The sequence below is a fragment of the Vanessa atalanta genome, chromosome 8 (genome assembly GCF_905147765.1).
Source record: "Vanessa atalanta chromosome 8, ilVanAtal1.2, whole genome shotgun sequence".
Lineage (NCBI taxonomy): Eukaryota > Metazoa > Arthropoda > Insecta > Lepidoptera > Nymphalidae > Vanessa > Vanessa atalanta.
In genome coordinates, this window is record NC_061878.1 from 6,672,296 (window position 1) to 6,687,106 (window position 14,811).

Consider the following 14,811-nt stretch of genomic DNA (forward strand, 5'->3'; position numbering starts at 1 on the left):
CTGGGCATTAAATAAAATAAAGGGGAAAGGATCAAAGGAATGCAAAAAATTAATAGCTCATAAAAATCTACGGACGATTCCGTATCGATTGGTCATATTCATGAGAATACCGGTATGAACCGGTATTCGTTTCTATAAAATAAATTTTAAGCTTATCTCTCAAAAAACATTCAAAATAAATGTAGATTACTCAATACAAAATACTTTATACTTGTTGATTTCAAGGGAGGATATAGGTATATATCACCGTAGAATTGTAAATAGTAGATAGTTAGATTGTAATCAGTCTCGCGAGATTGTAAATTGCCGAAATATTGTGAACGGTGATTTAACTCAAAATAAAACGTCAAAAATTTCGATAGTTTATGATATTTCGGTTAGGTTAGTGTTTATAATTTATCAGAAATTAAGCACATCGATAGATTATAATCTACAGTAAAATAATGCGTTAAATTGTAAGCAGTATGTTACGGTTCACAATCTTTCGACAGTTCACAATCTCGCTAGATAGATTTATAATCTAACGGTATTTACAATTTTACGGTGACATATATAAATTAAATTGTAATTTATTGTCTTTGTAATTGAAATAGTGTAGTGTAATTGAAATAATATACTCGTTAGAATCTACTTTCCGAACCGGTGTTAGCTTTACATTTAATTAAATACTGCAACATGAGTATTCAAAAGTGCTTTTTTGAGCCTACTTGAATAAAGATTTTTTTTATTTCAATACATTCAGTAGTTTTCATGTGATTGACGAACAAAAAAAAATATTTCTATATATTATATATAAATATAGTAAAAAATAAAGTATTTTTTATCTATATATGTATATATAGATAAAAAATACTTTATTTTTCAAATGAAAAGCTATAAATATTTTCGTATAATAGATGCTACATGCATATTGTAATATAATTACAGTATATATACTGCTGACGATTTAATGAAGAGGTCATCATTATTTTCGTGTCTAGATAAGCAATAGGAATATTTAAATGTCTTGTGATATAATTACTAGACAATGAATCATGTAATATTTTATTGTGATTAATTTCATTGTTTGTATAATCATATGCATAGTATAATCATATTATTTAATCAGTGAAAGAAAGCAACTTTTGAATCTTTAGTGATGGTTCTCGATATAATTTTGCACTCAGAACCGGTGCTAGCTTTACATTTATAAAAAAAAAACTTGTAAAATAACTTGAAAACGTTTCATTGGCTTGGGGAAATAATGAAACGATTTTATTGATATCTTTATTTATTTTCAACACATATGCCCCGAAAGGGAAACACGGAATACATGATATTGGTTTCATCAACAGAATTATTGCTTAATACCTTATTTATTAATATGTTTTCTGTGAGGATCAATAAGTGAGGGAAGTTTATTATTATATAAATGGTATGTTAAAGATTTTGCCAATTTTTTTTTTCTCACGTGCGGTTCTATTATTAACTTTGCCGAATAGCATGATTTAAATTATCAATTAACGAATCAGCCCCATTGGTCCCTTTAACATTATATAATATAAGGAGATGTTATGTTATTATTCTGACTTCTTATAAAGTTTTGATTCTATCTAACAGCTGTTACGGCTATAACGATTTTTCTTTTACTCTTAGCTCTGTTTAATTTTACAATTCTATATTTAAAATTGTGTTTCTGATGTTCTGCGACGTTATCTAGTTTATTTAATTTGTTTTTTTGTTTATCCCTCATTTTTGCTTTAACTTTTATCCATCTGTCATTTTTCCAATCGTATTGTTTGCCAATTGCTAGTAAAATGTCTTCAAATTTAGGCCACTTGATATTCGTTGTTGTATCGGATTCGTCAATGGAGTTATTGTCGTGATTTTCGGACGATTTATTGGTAGCATATTCTTTATTGTGTGGACTTTTAACATAACGATCATTTTCAGAAAAATTAACGTGGGAGTAAGTAATTTTTTTACTTTTATCGTTTTTTATTTTAGGTCTCAAATGTTTTTCGATTTTACTCTGAACGTAATCTATTTCTTCAAGAAAGTAATCGTTGATTGGTTCATTTGAGTATTCACCATAGAATTCCTCGAGTTCTTCCTTCATTTTTTCTGTAACAAATTTTCAATTATATTTTTTTAAATTTATTCTATATATAATAATTACAATTACTAAAAAATGTGAAACAAATAAAATACCGTAAAAAAGTCCTTTTTTTATTTATTTGTAAAAGTATTTTTTTTCCAACATTATTATGCGGACGGGCCAATGGGCTACTTGATGGTAAGTAGTCACCATACTGTATCGCCAATAGCAAACCAACCATATTAACTAAGATGTTATGTCTCTTGTGCTTTACTTAAACTAAAAAGTAAAGCTCCACCAAGGACATTCTTATTCTTACCGAAATTATTACAAAAAAAAAACATAACGTGACTCAAGGTGTCGGCTCATTACACACTAACATAACACTTTTCTTAATGATCAAACTTTAGATTAAACCCTAAATTACACGAAAGACCTATAAATAATATGGAATACTTAATTTATCATACAAGCTCTGCTTAATAGATTGATTGATTTAAATAAATAGATACAGTTAATCTATTTAATTATGAAGTATCTATTATAATATTATTTATTGAAGTACATATATATACCTTAACTACTACTAATTTATAAATGAGTTTTATCTTATCATTGATTACAAAGTTATGACTGTAATAAGTATAATATCATACCGGTCATTTTCTTATACAATTTCATATCACGTTGAAGGATATTCTTAGATGATTTCTTCCAATGTCCATCTCCTTGACCTGAGAATATTTTTTATTATTAAACTATGTTTTTAAATTATATTCATGTATTACGAATGTAATAAATGACTTACCAACTAATAATGTGAGCAGAATGAAAAAATACGTGTGTTGTAGAGAAATGATGGCCATTGTTCACTCGAAGCGGAACTGTAACAAGAAAGTATTGTTTATACAAGAAACATGTGTAAATACTCATATGATTCTGTTAATATAAAATATAAGCATAACTGACAATATATGTTTTTATGAAGTTGATAATAAAATTATTTATTTCAGTTGTGCCTGTAGTGCTAAAAGTGGAAACGACAATTAATGCCAAGTGTAACCCCAGTTTGAAACTGCCTTTTTTACAAAGCTAGTTTGCAAATATATCGTGGAAATTTCAATAAAAACTGACACGCGATTAACAAATATTTTTATAGCGTTGCTTGTGCGTTCTGTAAATAACGTATTTCAAATTATTTACATAAGCAATAAATAAACAATCAGTACTTATTTTCTAATTAATTATGTAGGTACTAAATGCGAAATATTAATTCTTAAATATTCAATTTTAAATTAATATTTTTACCCGCAGTGGTAGCAGCTGAGCGTTTAGCATTAAATATTACAATATATTTTTAATAAAACCGTTCATTAATTTGATTTCCAATTTTTTTTGTATAGAGATAATGTTTAAAAAATCGTTCTATTATTACGGTAAATTTTATATCAGATGTTGAAAAAGAAAAAAATATAAAAACTTTAATGTTTTTTTAAATAAACTAATCCTTCCCCAGTGTTACATGTCACTTGCCTACGGTACTTTTTTTCGTATTCTTGCCGCACCGACATCCTTTATACCAACATTTATACCTAATACTCTTTTTTGTAATACGATATCTAAAATATATATATAGTTTTCAAATAGCAAATATTCGAAGCTTACTTATTCATATTTCAAGAATCTATCGATTCCTATCTGAAATATCAATCTCTTCCTTAGGATAAAGAATATTCGAAGCGTTACTTAGACGCATACGAAGTGAGGATACGGTTACAAAGAATATAAAAATTTCAAAGTGAATACCTCAAAAGCGTAACGAATTTTGTCGATAAAGCGAGTTGGCAGTACCCCATGAATTTCCGTTGCAGGCATTACAAAACAGCGATTCCTAAATTCTCTACAATATGTACATTTCCACTTCAATCAATTTTATATCTGCAATGAACGTAACGCCGTAATTCAATACTGCTCCTACGTCGAATTCAACTCATTACAGATACATTCAATTTATTCTGTAGTCGATTTTTTATAAATATATAAAATTCTAGGTATTTTAATTTAAAAATAAAGTAGTGTAAAAAGCTGTTTATGTTTGTTTTTCTTCAAATACAAATGTAAAATAAATACGATTTAAGTTACTATATAACAAAATTATAATATAATATACGTATACATATAAATATATATTATAATATTTGAGATGTGAGTTAAAAAACAAAACGAAAAATACAACGAATTTTACTGATTTATAATAAAATTATATTAGTAAAGATTTCTAAAAAATTTCAAGCGCTTTAGATATATTTATGGCATATGCTATAATAAATGAGCCGAGATGGCCCAGTGGTTAGAACGCGTGCATCTTAACCGATGATTTCGGGTTCAAACCCAGGCAGGCACCACTGAATTTTCATGTGCTTAATTTGTGTTTATAATTTATCTCGTGCTCGGCGGTGAAGGAAAACATCGTGAGGAAACCTGCATGTGTCTAATTTCAACGAAATTCTGCCACATGTGTATTCTGCCAACCCGCATTGGAGCAGCGTGATGGAATATGCTCCAAACCTTCTCCTCAAAGGGAGAGTAGGCCTTAATCCCAGCAGTGGGACATTTACAGGCTGCTAATGTTTGCTAATGTTGCTATAATAAATAGAAAACTCAATAGTGCTAAGGTAATATAATTGCTCATTAAATTTATTTTTTACTTCTTACATATATTAGTTTGTGTAGGACAAAATTGGTATTTAATTTTAAACAAATTTCAATCAACCAATCGAGCTAAAATTTTGTATTAATTAAAATAAAATCAATTTATGTTATTAACCTTAATTTGGTCAAAATTTGATTTTAAAATTTATATTATATTTTAAAATATAATACTATATAGTAGTTTTTGTAAGATCTTTTTATATATCTTGCAGTGCCTATGTGCCTATGAGCGCCCTTGACTATGAATTTAAATATAAAAAATACTAATAGCTTAAAATAGTAAACCTTTAAATAATGTTGTACTTTGAGCAAGCGAGGAATTTAATGACTTTATTCGACGTTAATATTTCTTACTGCGTCGATGTCTTTAGACTATCAGATGGCCCATTTGCTAGACCACCTACGATTTCATAAAAAAAACTAAATATAAATAATAACTAAATATAAAATATATTTATTAAAATTAAATATGTTACCTATCTACTATTAAATAAAAAATCCTTAAAAAACCAATACACCTATTCTGTTACAATAAACACGAAACTCACCGCGAAACATTATAAAAAAATATATCAGAATGTATATGCGACATGAGTATAATAATCATTATAATATTTAAACACTCATCGAAGTAGCCAAGTACTCTAAGTCAGTTTTCAACATTTCACGAGTGAGATACGAACTAATAATATTAATGAGAAGTCCTTGCTAATGGAACATTAATTCAATTACGCTACATAAAGGAAACAGCAAGATGCAACACTTAGAAGTACATATATACATACAGTGTTCTGAAGCTTGCTGATTTTAACTCGATTAAGCACTACGGAGATTTTATTTTTAAATTTTAAGTCGGATGAAATTTTGCCACATGTGAATCCACCAACCTGTTTTGAAAAACAGTGCTAGAATTAACTTCAATCATACTCCTCAATGGATTAGGAAGTCTAAGCCCAACAGTGGGCCTTTTACTTTACATCGAGTAATATAAATAGGCGCTTATGTTGCATAATTTTCCAAAACAGAAATTTAATAATAAAATATATTGTTATACGTTATACGTGCTTTAGTAAAATTCGGTTCAGATTTCAGCGTCAAAATCATATAATTTATAATTTACATGTCATTTTCCAAACTGTAGACTAATACGAAATAATAAAGGACATACTATTTCATTGTGCATGTTTTCAAGTACATATTTGACTATATAAAGCTCGACAATAATACACTTTAAAGGAACATTTTAAATATCATTTTCGAACGATAACAATCTGGGTGTATATGAAAATAAAAAAACATACTTTATTTAAGTAGGCTTTTACGAGCACTTTACGTTTCGTCGTTTTACAGAATTATATTAAATGTAAGTTACCATCAATTCGGGATGTCTATATTCCAAAAGAATCGTGAAGATACACAGCAGTTATACTTTTTCACTTATTAAATTATGACAACGGATTATTGTGCGACTTTAGGTTACAGAAATCTATCAAGATTCATATGTGATAAAATATTTGCACTATTTCATATTATAATAATAATAAGTCGGTAACGTTCGTCTTATAAAAACTTTAACATATGATCTAAATATATACATAAGTATATCTATATATAAACACATCACGTTTGAGTTATCTTATTGTTTAATTTCCCAAGAGTGCTATAAGACATGTTTGATCGAAACTGGTAAAACAGTTTCTTATATAAAGTCTATATATATTCCGCTAAAGTAATGTAGAGCGTGTCATCTATCATATGTATCATTGTATTTACGTGTCAAAAGATCATATACGCTTATACAGTATTGTTGTTTATTGGAACAATATTTTGAAATGAATTTATTTTACGATGCTAAGAGTGAACCGATAGAAATTGTCACGAGAGGAGAAAGGGCTAAGGCAACTAGACGAGCTTTTCATCCCTTTCTCTTTTGTTTATTTCTCCTTATATCGTTTAAGGTTTTATATGAAAAAATAATAAATTATTTTTTGTTATTGTTTTAATTCATATGGGATATTGTATAAAAATTATATCATTGTCATCAAATTATTGTCAAACATTGATGATTTATTTTATTGTCTCTGTTATATTTAAGTACATAATAAACAGCAAGAGAGAGAGAGAGAGAGTTCCAACAGAATGTCCCAAAATATCTCGTTAAAAACGAGATTTTACTTTATTAATATATGTACCTATCTTATATAATCGGTGGTAAAAAGTAATTACTGAAGTTTCTAGTTGGTTCTAAGTCTTAATGTATTCTATCTAAACTGGGAGTTACTTTTTTTATTCGTTTTATTTAGACGCGTGGTCGGTGTCCGTGCCTTTGGTGTGTTTTTATATTATTTCAGGCAGCATCATAATTTAATTTCAAGATTGATCATGTAAAATGATTTAAAAGGTCCTGTTATCCCCTTCTTGTAAAGTACATTTTTATTTATAGCGATTTTCAAATTTGACTTTCTGTGTGACATATTCATCGGTTATCGCAGAAGTCTTGATATTAAAATTCATGTAGTGAATTCATAACTGGCACGGGATTTGTTCAATATCATACACTATTAAAAATTCAAAGAACTCCAGTTGAATTATAAGGAAACTATTTTTATTTAGGTATATATTTTTTAAGAAATCGCACAAAACGCTTCGGCTAATCGTTTCTGAATTCTCAGCTTCACTAAAGAAATATTCAAAGAGCGTATAGCATCTGGGATTCAAGAATCAAATCATGAGAAATTTTCGTAGTGGTTTTATTTTTAATTGTTATAGTAATAATAAGCAACTAATAATTAAAAAACATTATCTGACTCTAGCGGTATTAAAAATAATCTACGGCAAATATCTCGTTTCACATTCGAGATTAAAAATTAAATAAATTTCGTCTAATATATATCTCAAAGATATCACATCACAATTTAAAAAAAAGTGGTTATACTGTAATATGATACCTACTAACTTTTTTCTGCAAATTACTATATAATAAATTTTTATACTTTAATAACAATGACGGCACAAATTCCTTATTCCTCCGCTACGACTAAAATATTACAAAACCCCTCAAAACCTACTCTCGAAAGTAATTTATGTCAAAGTAAATCATTTATGTAAAACCATAAAGAAGAAGAAGTTACAGTAAATTTTAGAAAATATAAATTTTCATTATATCTCTATGTGATTATAAAGTTTTATAAAAAACTAACACACGAGTCGCAAAATTTCCGCCTAAATGAAATGTTATTTAAAAAATAACAATTGGCTTGAGCAATTAGGTTTAAAAAATATATTACCTTAAATAGTAAGCCGGCACTGCAGTGATGAGTTAACTAAAACTTTATATATTTGTATTTTAGAAGACTACCCAAATCGATTAACAACAATATTTACGAAACTTTATTTTACTACTACGACGATAGTATGTTTCGCAATTTAACGGAAAACACGTCCACCTCGGTCGCGATTCGGGATAACACTGGAGCTTTAACGTTGAACGGTTGAACAACTCGATATTACCCGGCTCAGTATAACATATTTCTATCACAAGAACGGTAGCGGTTATTCCAAAATTCACTATATACATTGCCCGCCTTGCAAATAAAGTTACAAAACAAAACCCAACAAACTCAGCGATAGATAATGAAATCATTAAATATGTAAGGGTTGTTAGAAATACTTTCATCGTAGTTAATGCTTTCCATCCGCTTTCATTCCACTCTCAATGCCCCCTGTAGCCATCGTGCTTGAACTTGTATTGCATGTCTGCAGGTAAGCTCGGCCTTTCAAACTGAAGCTTGTATAGGCCGACGCCTTCAGTATTATACCTTTCCGTTCGGTAGTTAATTAATTTGAACTGCCTGTTCAAATATCGAACGAACATTGATGCCAATACAAATAGCCTAAAATATATATTTATAATATTCATATAGATAATTTAGTAAATATATTTTCTTAAGCTTTATGTATAATCTATAATATATTTCAATATTGAATTATACGCTAACTGCGAAAGTAACTCTGTCTGTTTGTTGCTTTCTTGGCAAAATCACTGAGCCGAATTTGATAAAATTTGTGTGAAGCAAGGTCAAACTCCAAGGAAGGACATAGACTACTTTTTATGCCTGACATCTATTGACCAACTCGTAAAATACGAGAGCCACGGGCTACAACTAGTAATATATACCGATTATCTGTTTAGAACGCGATTGAGATTGTTACTGATACAATAAAGCAATAAATAATTTAAATTGAATAACAATTACTGTCAAATTAACTTGCGTTTTAATATTAATCACTGTTTATCAAATTATGGTTAGTAAATAATTATTAACGAACACTAAATTTTGCAACCGCAAACCACAACCTCATATTTGCCCCAAGTCTCAGCGAGAACATTCCTTGTCAAGATCTATAAATTATCACAAAATTATATTTTTCGTCAGTATTTCTACTTTAGTACCTCAACCGTCTTAAATCTTACATTCTTACGTCTTTACGGTTACGGTGGAATGGGATCAAGTCACATTATTCCAAGCTATGGACGTGGTAAGAACCAATTGAGGGATTTGTGTTAAGCGCATCCATCGATAGCAACAGCTCTTAGCCGAAATTGCCCGTGTAATAGTTGAAAACCGAGTCTCCAGCACGATAATAACCGAGATAGTATGGCATCAAGCGGGTAGCCGGTTGTATCATGTAAGTCGCCGAAATCTTTTACTTGTAGTGATATAAAACTGACTACATAAATAAGCATCGAAAATTGATGTACGATTTCATCTATATTTGTAAATGACGAGACAGTTTAATGTTTTTCATCACTGAAAAAAAAAATTGGATTAACAGTCTGTAAATTTCCCACTGCTGGGCTAAGGCCTCCTTTCCCTTTGAGGAGAAGGTTTGGACCATGTTCCACCAAGCAGGTTGGTGGATTCACATGCGGCAGAATTTCGTTGAAATTAGACACATGCAGGTTTCCTCACGATGTTTTCCTTCACTGCCGAGCACGAGATCAATTACAAACACAAATTAAGCACATGAAAATTCAGTGGTCCTTGGATGGGTTTGAACTCGCAATCGTCGGTTAAAATGCACTCGTTCTAACAACTGGGCCATCTCGGCTCGAAAAAAAATTACCAAACCAATACACATTAAAACTTACATCAGAAATACGGCACGTATCAGGACAGGTTTTATTATCAAATCACAGACGTCTGTCGATGGTTTTACTTGTTATTATATAAATGGGAAAGTGAAACTTGTATCATACGGAAAATAAAGGTTGATCAAATTTAATCCAAAATATAATGGGCGAATTACATGAAGACGTCATCTATTATGGTATCTTTATCTATAACAACTTGAAAGTAAGTTTGTGACAAGCGACGTACAACACTTATCACATGACGTCCATAAAATATATATCGGATTTCGCCTACGGGCGATTTGATTTCGCACAATTGTTATATTTATATTTAATTTTACTATTGAAATAACTTGCAACAATCCGTATTTCACCGTGTAAATTCTAACGTTTGCATACTTTTTCAGTAAAAATATTTTCATATAGATAATGAGTTCATTTTTTGAGGCCGCGAAGTAAGAAGATCTACACAAGCAATTTATCCGTCTCAGATTGTTTGTGACGTGCCATTTGCAATTTATTTGTTCAAGTATCTGCGACATTCATTAAAGAGCTTTTTAAGTGATCCAGAATTATAATTAATGACTTTCGGTTTTCGAACCGCGGTTTTGTACGTATCCTTTTATCAAAATACTTTGAAATTATTTTAATAAATACGATATCATAAGATTCTTTTATAAAATATTTTTAGGCTTTTTAAATGATATTTATTAATCATTAATTGTTTATAATTTTTTCTAGAGCAACAATTGTCCTTTGCTTGCATTTCGTATTCGTATTCGTATTTCGTTGGGACATAAACTCATCCTTGTTAAAATAAGGAGCCACGTTGCAAAAATATTAAGCATTGATAATTCTTATTCAAAGGAAACATAGTAAGTAACAAAATAGCTCTTACGACAAAAGCATAATGATGAAATTGTAATATATAGTCTATATTAAAACTTCATAGACATAAACAATGACACAGAATAATAATTAGTTATTTACGTAGTATAAAAAACTAAAGGCCAAGTATTTTTCATACTTATTTCATCAATAATAATCGATGATCAGTACTATTTATTTATGGTACAATAAATTAGATTTAGTATATGTCAATTTGTATTGAAATATAATTTTGTGTGTTTATTAAAATCGTGAATATTAGTTAGGATCTTTTTTAATTTTTATCAAAATATAAACGCAGATACTTCTATAATAAAAGTATACAGTGTCTTAACCAGGTGCACGTGCATAGGATTCAAAACATCCGGGCATACTTAAACTGTTAAAAGTGTATGTGGAGCAAGAATGCTGAAAGCTAATATAAAATGTATTAGAAATACATTAAAATATTTTATAAGAAAAACCATTACTATACCTTCATATAGCCAATGATAATAAACGACGTCCATTTTTTTTTAAAGTACATTGTTTGTTGGCGACGATGCTAAGTATATTTATCGGTGGATCGAGTTTGTTGAAATATGTTAAAAAAGTTCAGTAAACCGAACTAAAATATTCATTATTTTTAAAAGTAATAATGACAACGAATCGTTAATTCCAATTATCTTTTACTTTTAGGCAATGAATTAAGTTGCAATACAATGGGTGACCACTATTTTTTATCATTAGAAAAGTTTTACCGAAACAAACGTTCGAAAATCAAAAGCACAATAAAATTAAGGATCCTGATACGAACTTACTCGTCGTATAGTATTCAGATCGTTCGTAATTTTACATATTCTAAATATTACAATTATTTAAATTATAAAGAAATACTTCATACATCTCCATTTGACGGTTTAACAAATTGCTTCTTTGCAAGTGATTGCGTTCGAATGTATTACCAATACCAGATATATCAGGAAGTCCTTATTTCAATTCTCGCATTGGATCTCAGAAATTGCAGCAGTTTCGAGGGATAAGTGTGGCAATATGTCACAGGGCTGGCGGAAAAAGTTGGTCCAACGAATTGATTATATCTCCTACTTGGCCAACTGCGTCCTTTCTCTATTAATATTTATGGATTAATCAAAGCAATTCTTTCGCATTAGATAGGAGTCATTTTATTAAATGATCTATATTTTTTAAAGGATACCGTGTTGTTTATGCAGTGTCATATTTGTTTACGTTACTTACTCTAAACTCTTTTACGTTATATGATATCATTGTAAAAGGACTAGCAATTTCCGAGTATTTTGTTTTAAGTATAGTGAGTGCTCTAACATGATCAAAAATGTATTTTGCTTAGTAGAATCAACCTCGTTGTCTAGTGGCTAGTTTCTTTCTTACGTACTTTTCGCATAGTGAGATCAAATATAGTTTATTCAACTGCCTTCTTTTTTATGGACTTTTTTTTAATTAGCAAGATTAATTGTTAATACTATCACTGGTTCGCAATACCAAATCAAAGAGCCTACAAGATATCTATATACCTCAGCAGGCTTTTTTACAAGAAGGGCCTATTATTTCGTACAAGGGTATCGTTTTCGTTGAGAAAATAAAATATTTTGTTACTCATATTACTATTATGTGAAAATAAATATTCTCGTTCACCTTGTGACGTTTCGACAAAGCAAACGAAAAGAAACTACCTTCGGTTTTAAATATATTTTTTATCTATGTAATAAAAACTTTTATATAATTATCATCCAAGGTGCCAATGTGTATGGTCTGTGGTGTGTATTTTAAAGTAAGTAGTTCGATTACCCGTCCACCTATCTATACAAAAACAGAACAAATTATTATTTTGCGTCGCATGCAACATAATTAGTAAGTAATACTTAATTTAATTGGTCATATATAATACTAAGTGAACCTGCGTCCCATCCTGTAGCCTCGTTTTACTCCCTTAGGGTTGCAGTTTCGTAACATCAGCTAAATTCTTAGTGGGTGTCTACACCCTATAAGGAATCTACCTGTCAAATTTCAAGTTTGTAGGTGTTATAATTTTTGGATTTCGTGAGTTGTATTTGGCTTTTATACATACATACAATAATACGTGTATAGATTTATTTAATTTATATTTTAAATTAATAAAGTAGCCAAAGTAAAATTAGACGAATATCCTTATATTTCTAGGAAACTCAGCGTGATATGAATTTTGCACCAAGTAAATCATTAGATGACGTACGAGTATGTACGATGTCGCTATTTATCGCTCCACTGCTCATAAAATTTTAGTCAGGATAAAATTAAATTTATTTTTACTGCGAAATGTTATCGTGATAATTACTTTTGCCTTACCTAGAATCTTGATATACAAAAACGACTTAAAATTTTCACGTTGTTTAGCGGATGTGTAATTAAAGATTAGTTTTCTCTTTCCGATATTATTGATTTGACATAGGAAAAAAGAAGACAGTATTTTTCATCGCATCATCTCATAAACAAGATTCAAGTTAATTTATGGTACATAATACATCTGTCATACTTACGCATGGTGACTTACCTAAATATAAAAAAACAAAATTGTATCCAGATTATATTATCTTATAAATAGTCTTGCTAATTTAACATATTTTAAAGATAAATATACAATATCTATTAAAATTCCTTATTTTTACGACATCAAAAATAACAAATTAGTTTATGGTATGTACTTAATAGTATAACTAAATTAACTTATTAATAAAAAGTTTGCAGATGAAGTAATACGGAGATTACTATATTAATGAGCTATGTAATGATACTAGTAATGATTCTAGATGAATGAGGAGCATTTATTAATACAAATATTAAAAATGCGAAAGTAACTCCGTCTGTTACCTTTGAAATTTGCTGTGGTTTGAGTCCCGGGAAAGGATGTAAGCTACTTATTTAATACACCCTCGAGGGGGTAAAATCTGTGTTTACAGTTTATGTGTTATACGTAATGTTTTATAAATTTCTACCAGGTAATGCCGCAAATTCAACTAGTACTATACTATATAGGTATATGTATGCAAAAAATGTCGATCGGTTTCTTTGCTACGGATCGTGAAGGCAGGATAAATCCACAAAAAACGTTTATAATAACAATAAAGATAAAGACGCTCAGACGAAAGCAATATATCGTATTCTAGAAAGTTTTGTGAAGACGGCCAGGGTGTCATCTGGCGGGTATCTCATATAACTTGCGACTTTCTTGTCGCATTAAACAGACAAATCTCGGAAACTATTTTGGCAACATCTGGCCACTGTCGGTTCTTCAACCATGATTGTAGTTTGATAATAATATAATTCCAACAAATATTTTATGTGTTCCGATATATATATATATCACTAACTTACTTCAATTTTACGTTGTTTTTAATAAGTTTTTGTATTAACATAACTAAGCTTAAGCCAGAGAAGGAGTGCAGAAAGCCTAAGCCTTTTTTCTATAATAAGTACTGCAATTGAATTAATTAAAAACAGTACAACCACTGCCATGCATACACACACACACACACACATACACATACATTTATACACATTCTTATGATATCATACATACGTAATGTCAAAGTTAAATATCAATAGTTCAGTTTTGAACATCTTATTTTTAGCTGAGCCTCAATTTTCTTATCATTCGAATCAATGTATATTAGAATTTTGTCAGCAATAAAGGACGGTCGAATTTTGCGACCATTGTACGGATTTGTGCCATAAACGTCTTGAGGTAGATTTTCATCGACGACGTTTTCCTTCACGGCCAAACACGAAATTAATTAAATGTATACAAATAAATCACTTGAAAACTAAGAGCTATTTGAGAGATTGAACCTGCAATTCGAGTAAGTATGCTATCGACTAATCCATACATATTAAAAAAGATTATTGGTTATATAACTACGTACAACGTAAAACTTTATGAGCGGATAATTGACATTAATAATTTATAAATACCAACAAATCTCGAAAACTGTACTGGTATTTCGTA

General features: G+C 29.6%; 1 protein-coding gene across 3 annotated transcripts; it reads right to left on the reverse strand.

Moving 5' to 3' along the window:
- Positions 1 to 1,295: 1,295 nt before the first annotated feature.
- LOC125065833 lies at positions 1,296 to 8,240 on the reverse strand. 3 transcript variants are annotated; one of them, XM_047673677.1, is made up of 4 exons: positions 8,077 to 8,240; positions 2,886 to 2,961; positions 2,734 to 2,811; positions 1,296 to 2,103 (listed from the first exon to the last, which is right to left on the reverse strand). In XM_047673677.1, exons 2-4 carry the CDS (start codon positions 2,941 to 2,943, stop codon positions 1,589 to 1,591), a joined length of 651 nt encoding a protein of 216 aa, XP_047529633.1. In that variant the 5' UTR covers positions 2,944 to 2,961; positions 8,077 to 8,240; the 3' UTR covers positions 1,296 to 1,588. The 3 variants fall into 3 exon arrangements, with proteins under 3 accessions (XP_047529633.1, XP_047529636.1, XP_047529634.1); XM_047673680.1 differs by lacking the exon at positions 8,077 to 8,240 and adding an exon at positions 6,162 to 6,251; XM_047673678.1 differs by lacking the exon at positions 8,077 to 8,240 and adding an exon at positions 3,047 to 3,107.
- Positions 8,241 to 14,811: the final 6,571 nt, after the last annotated feature.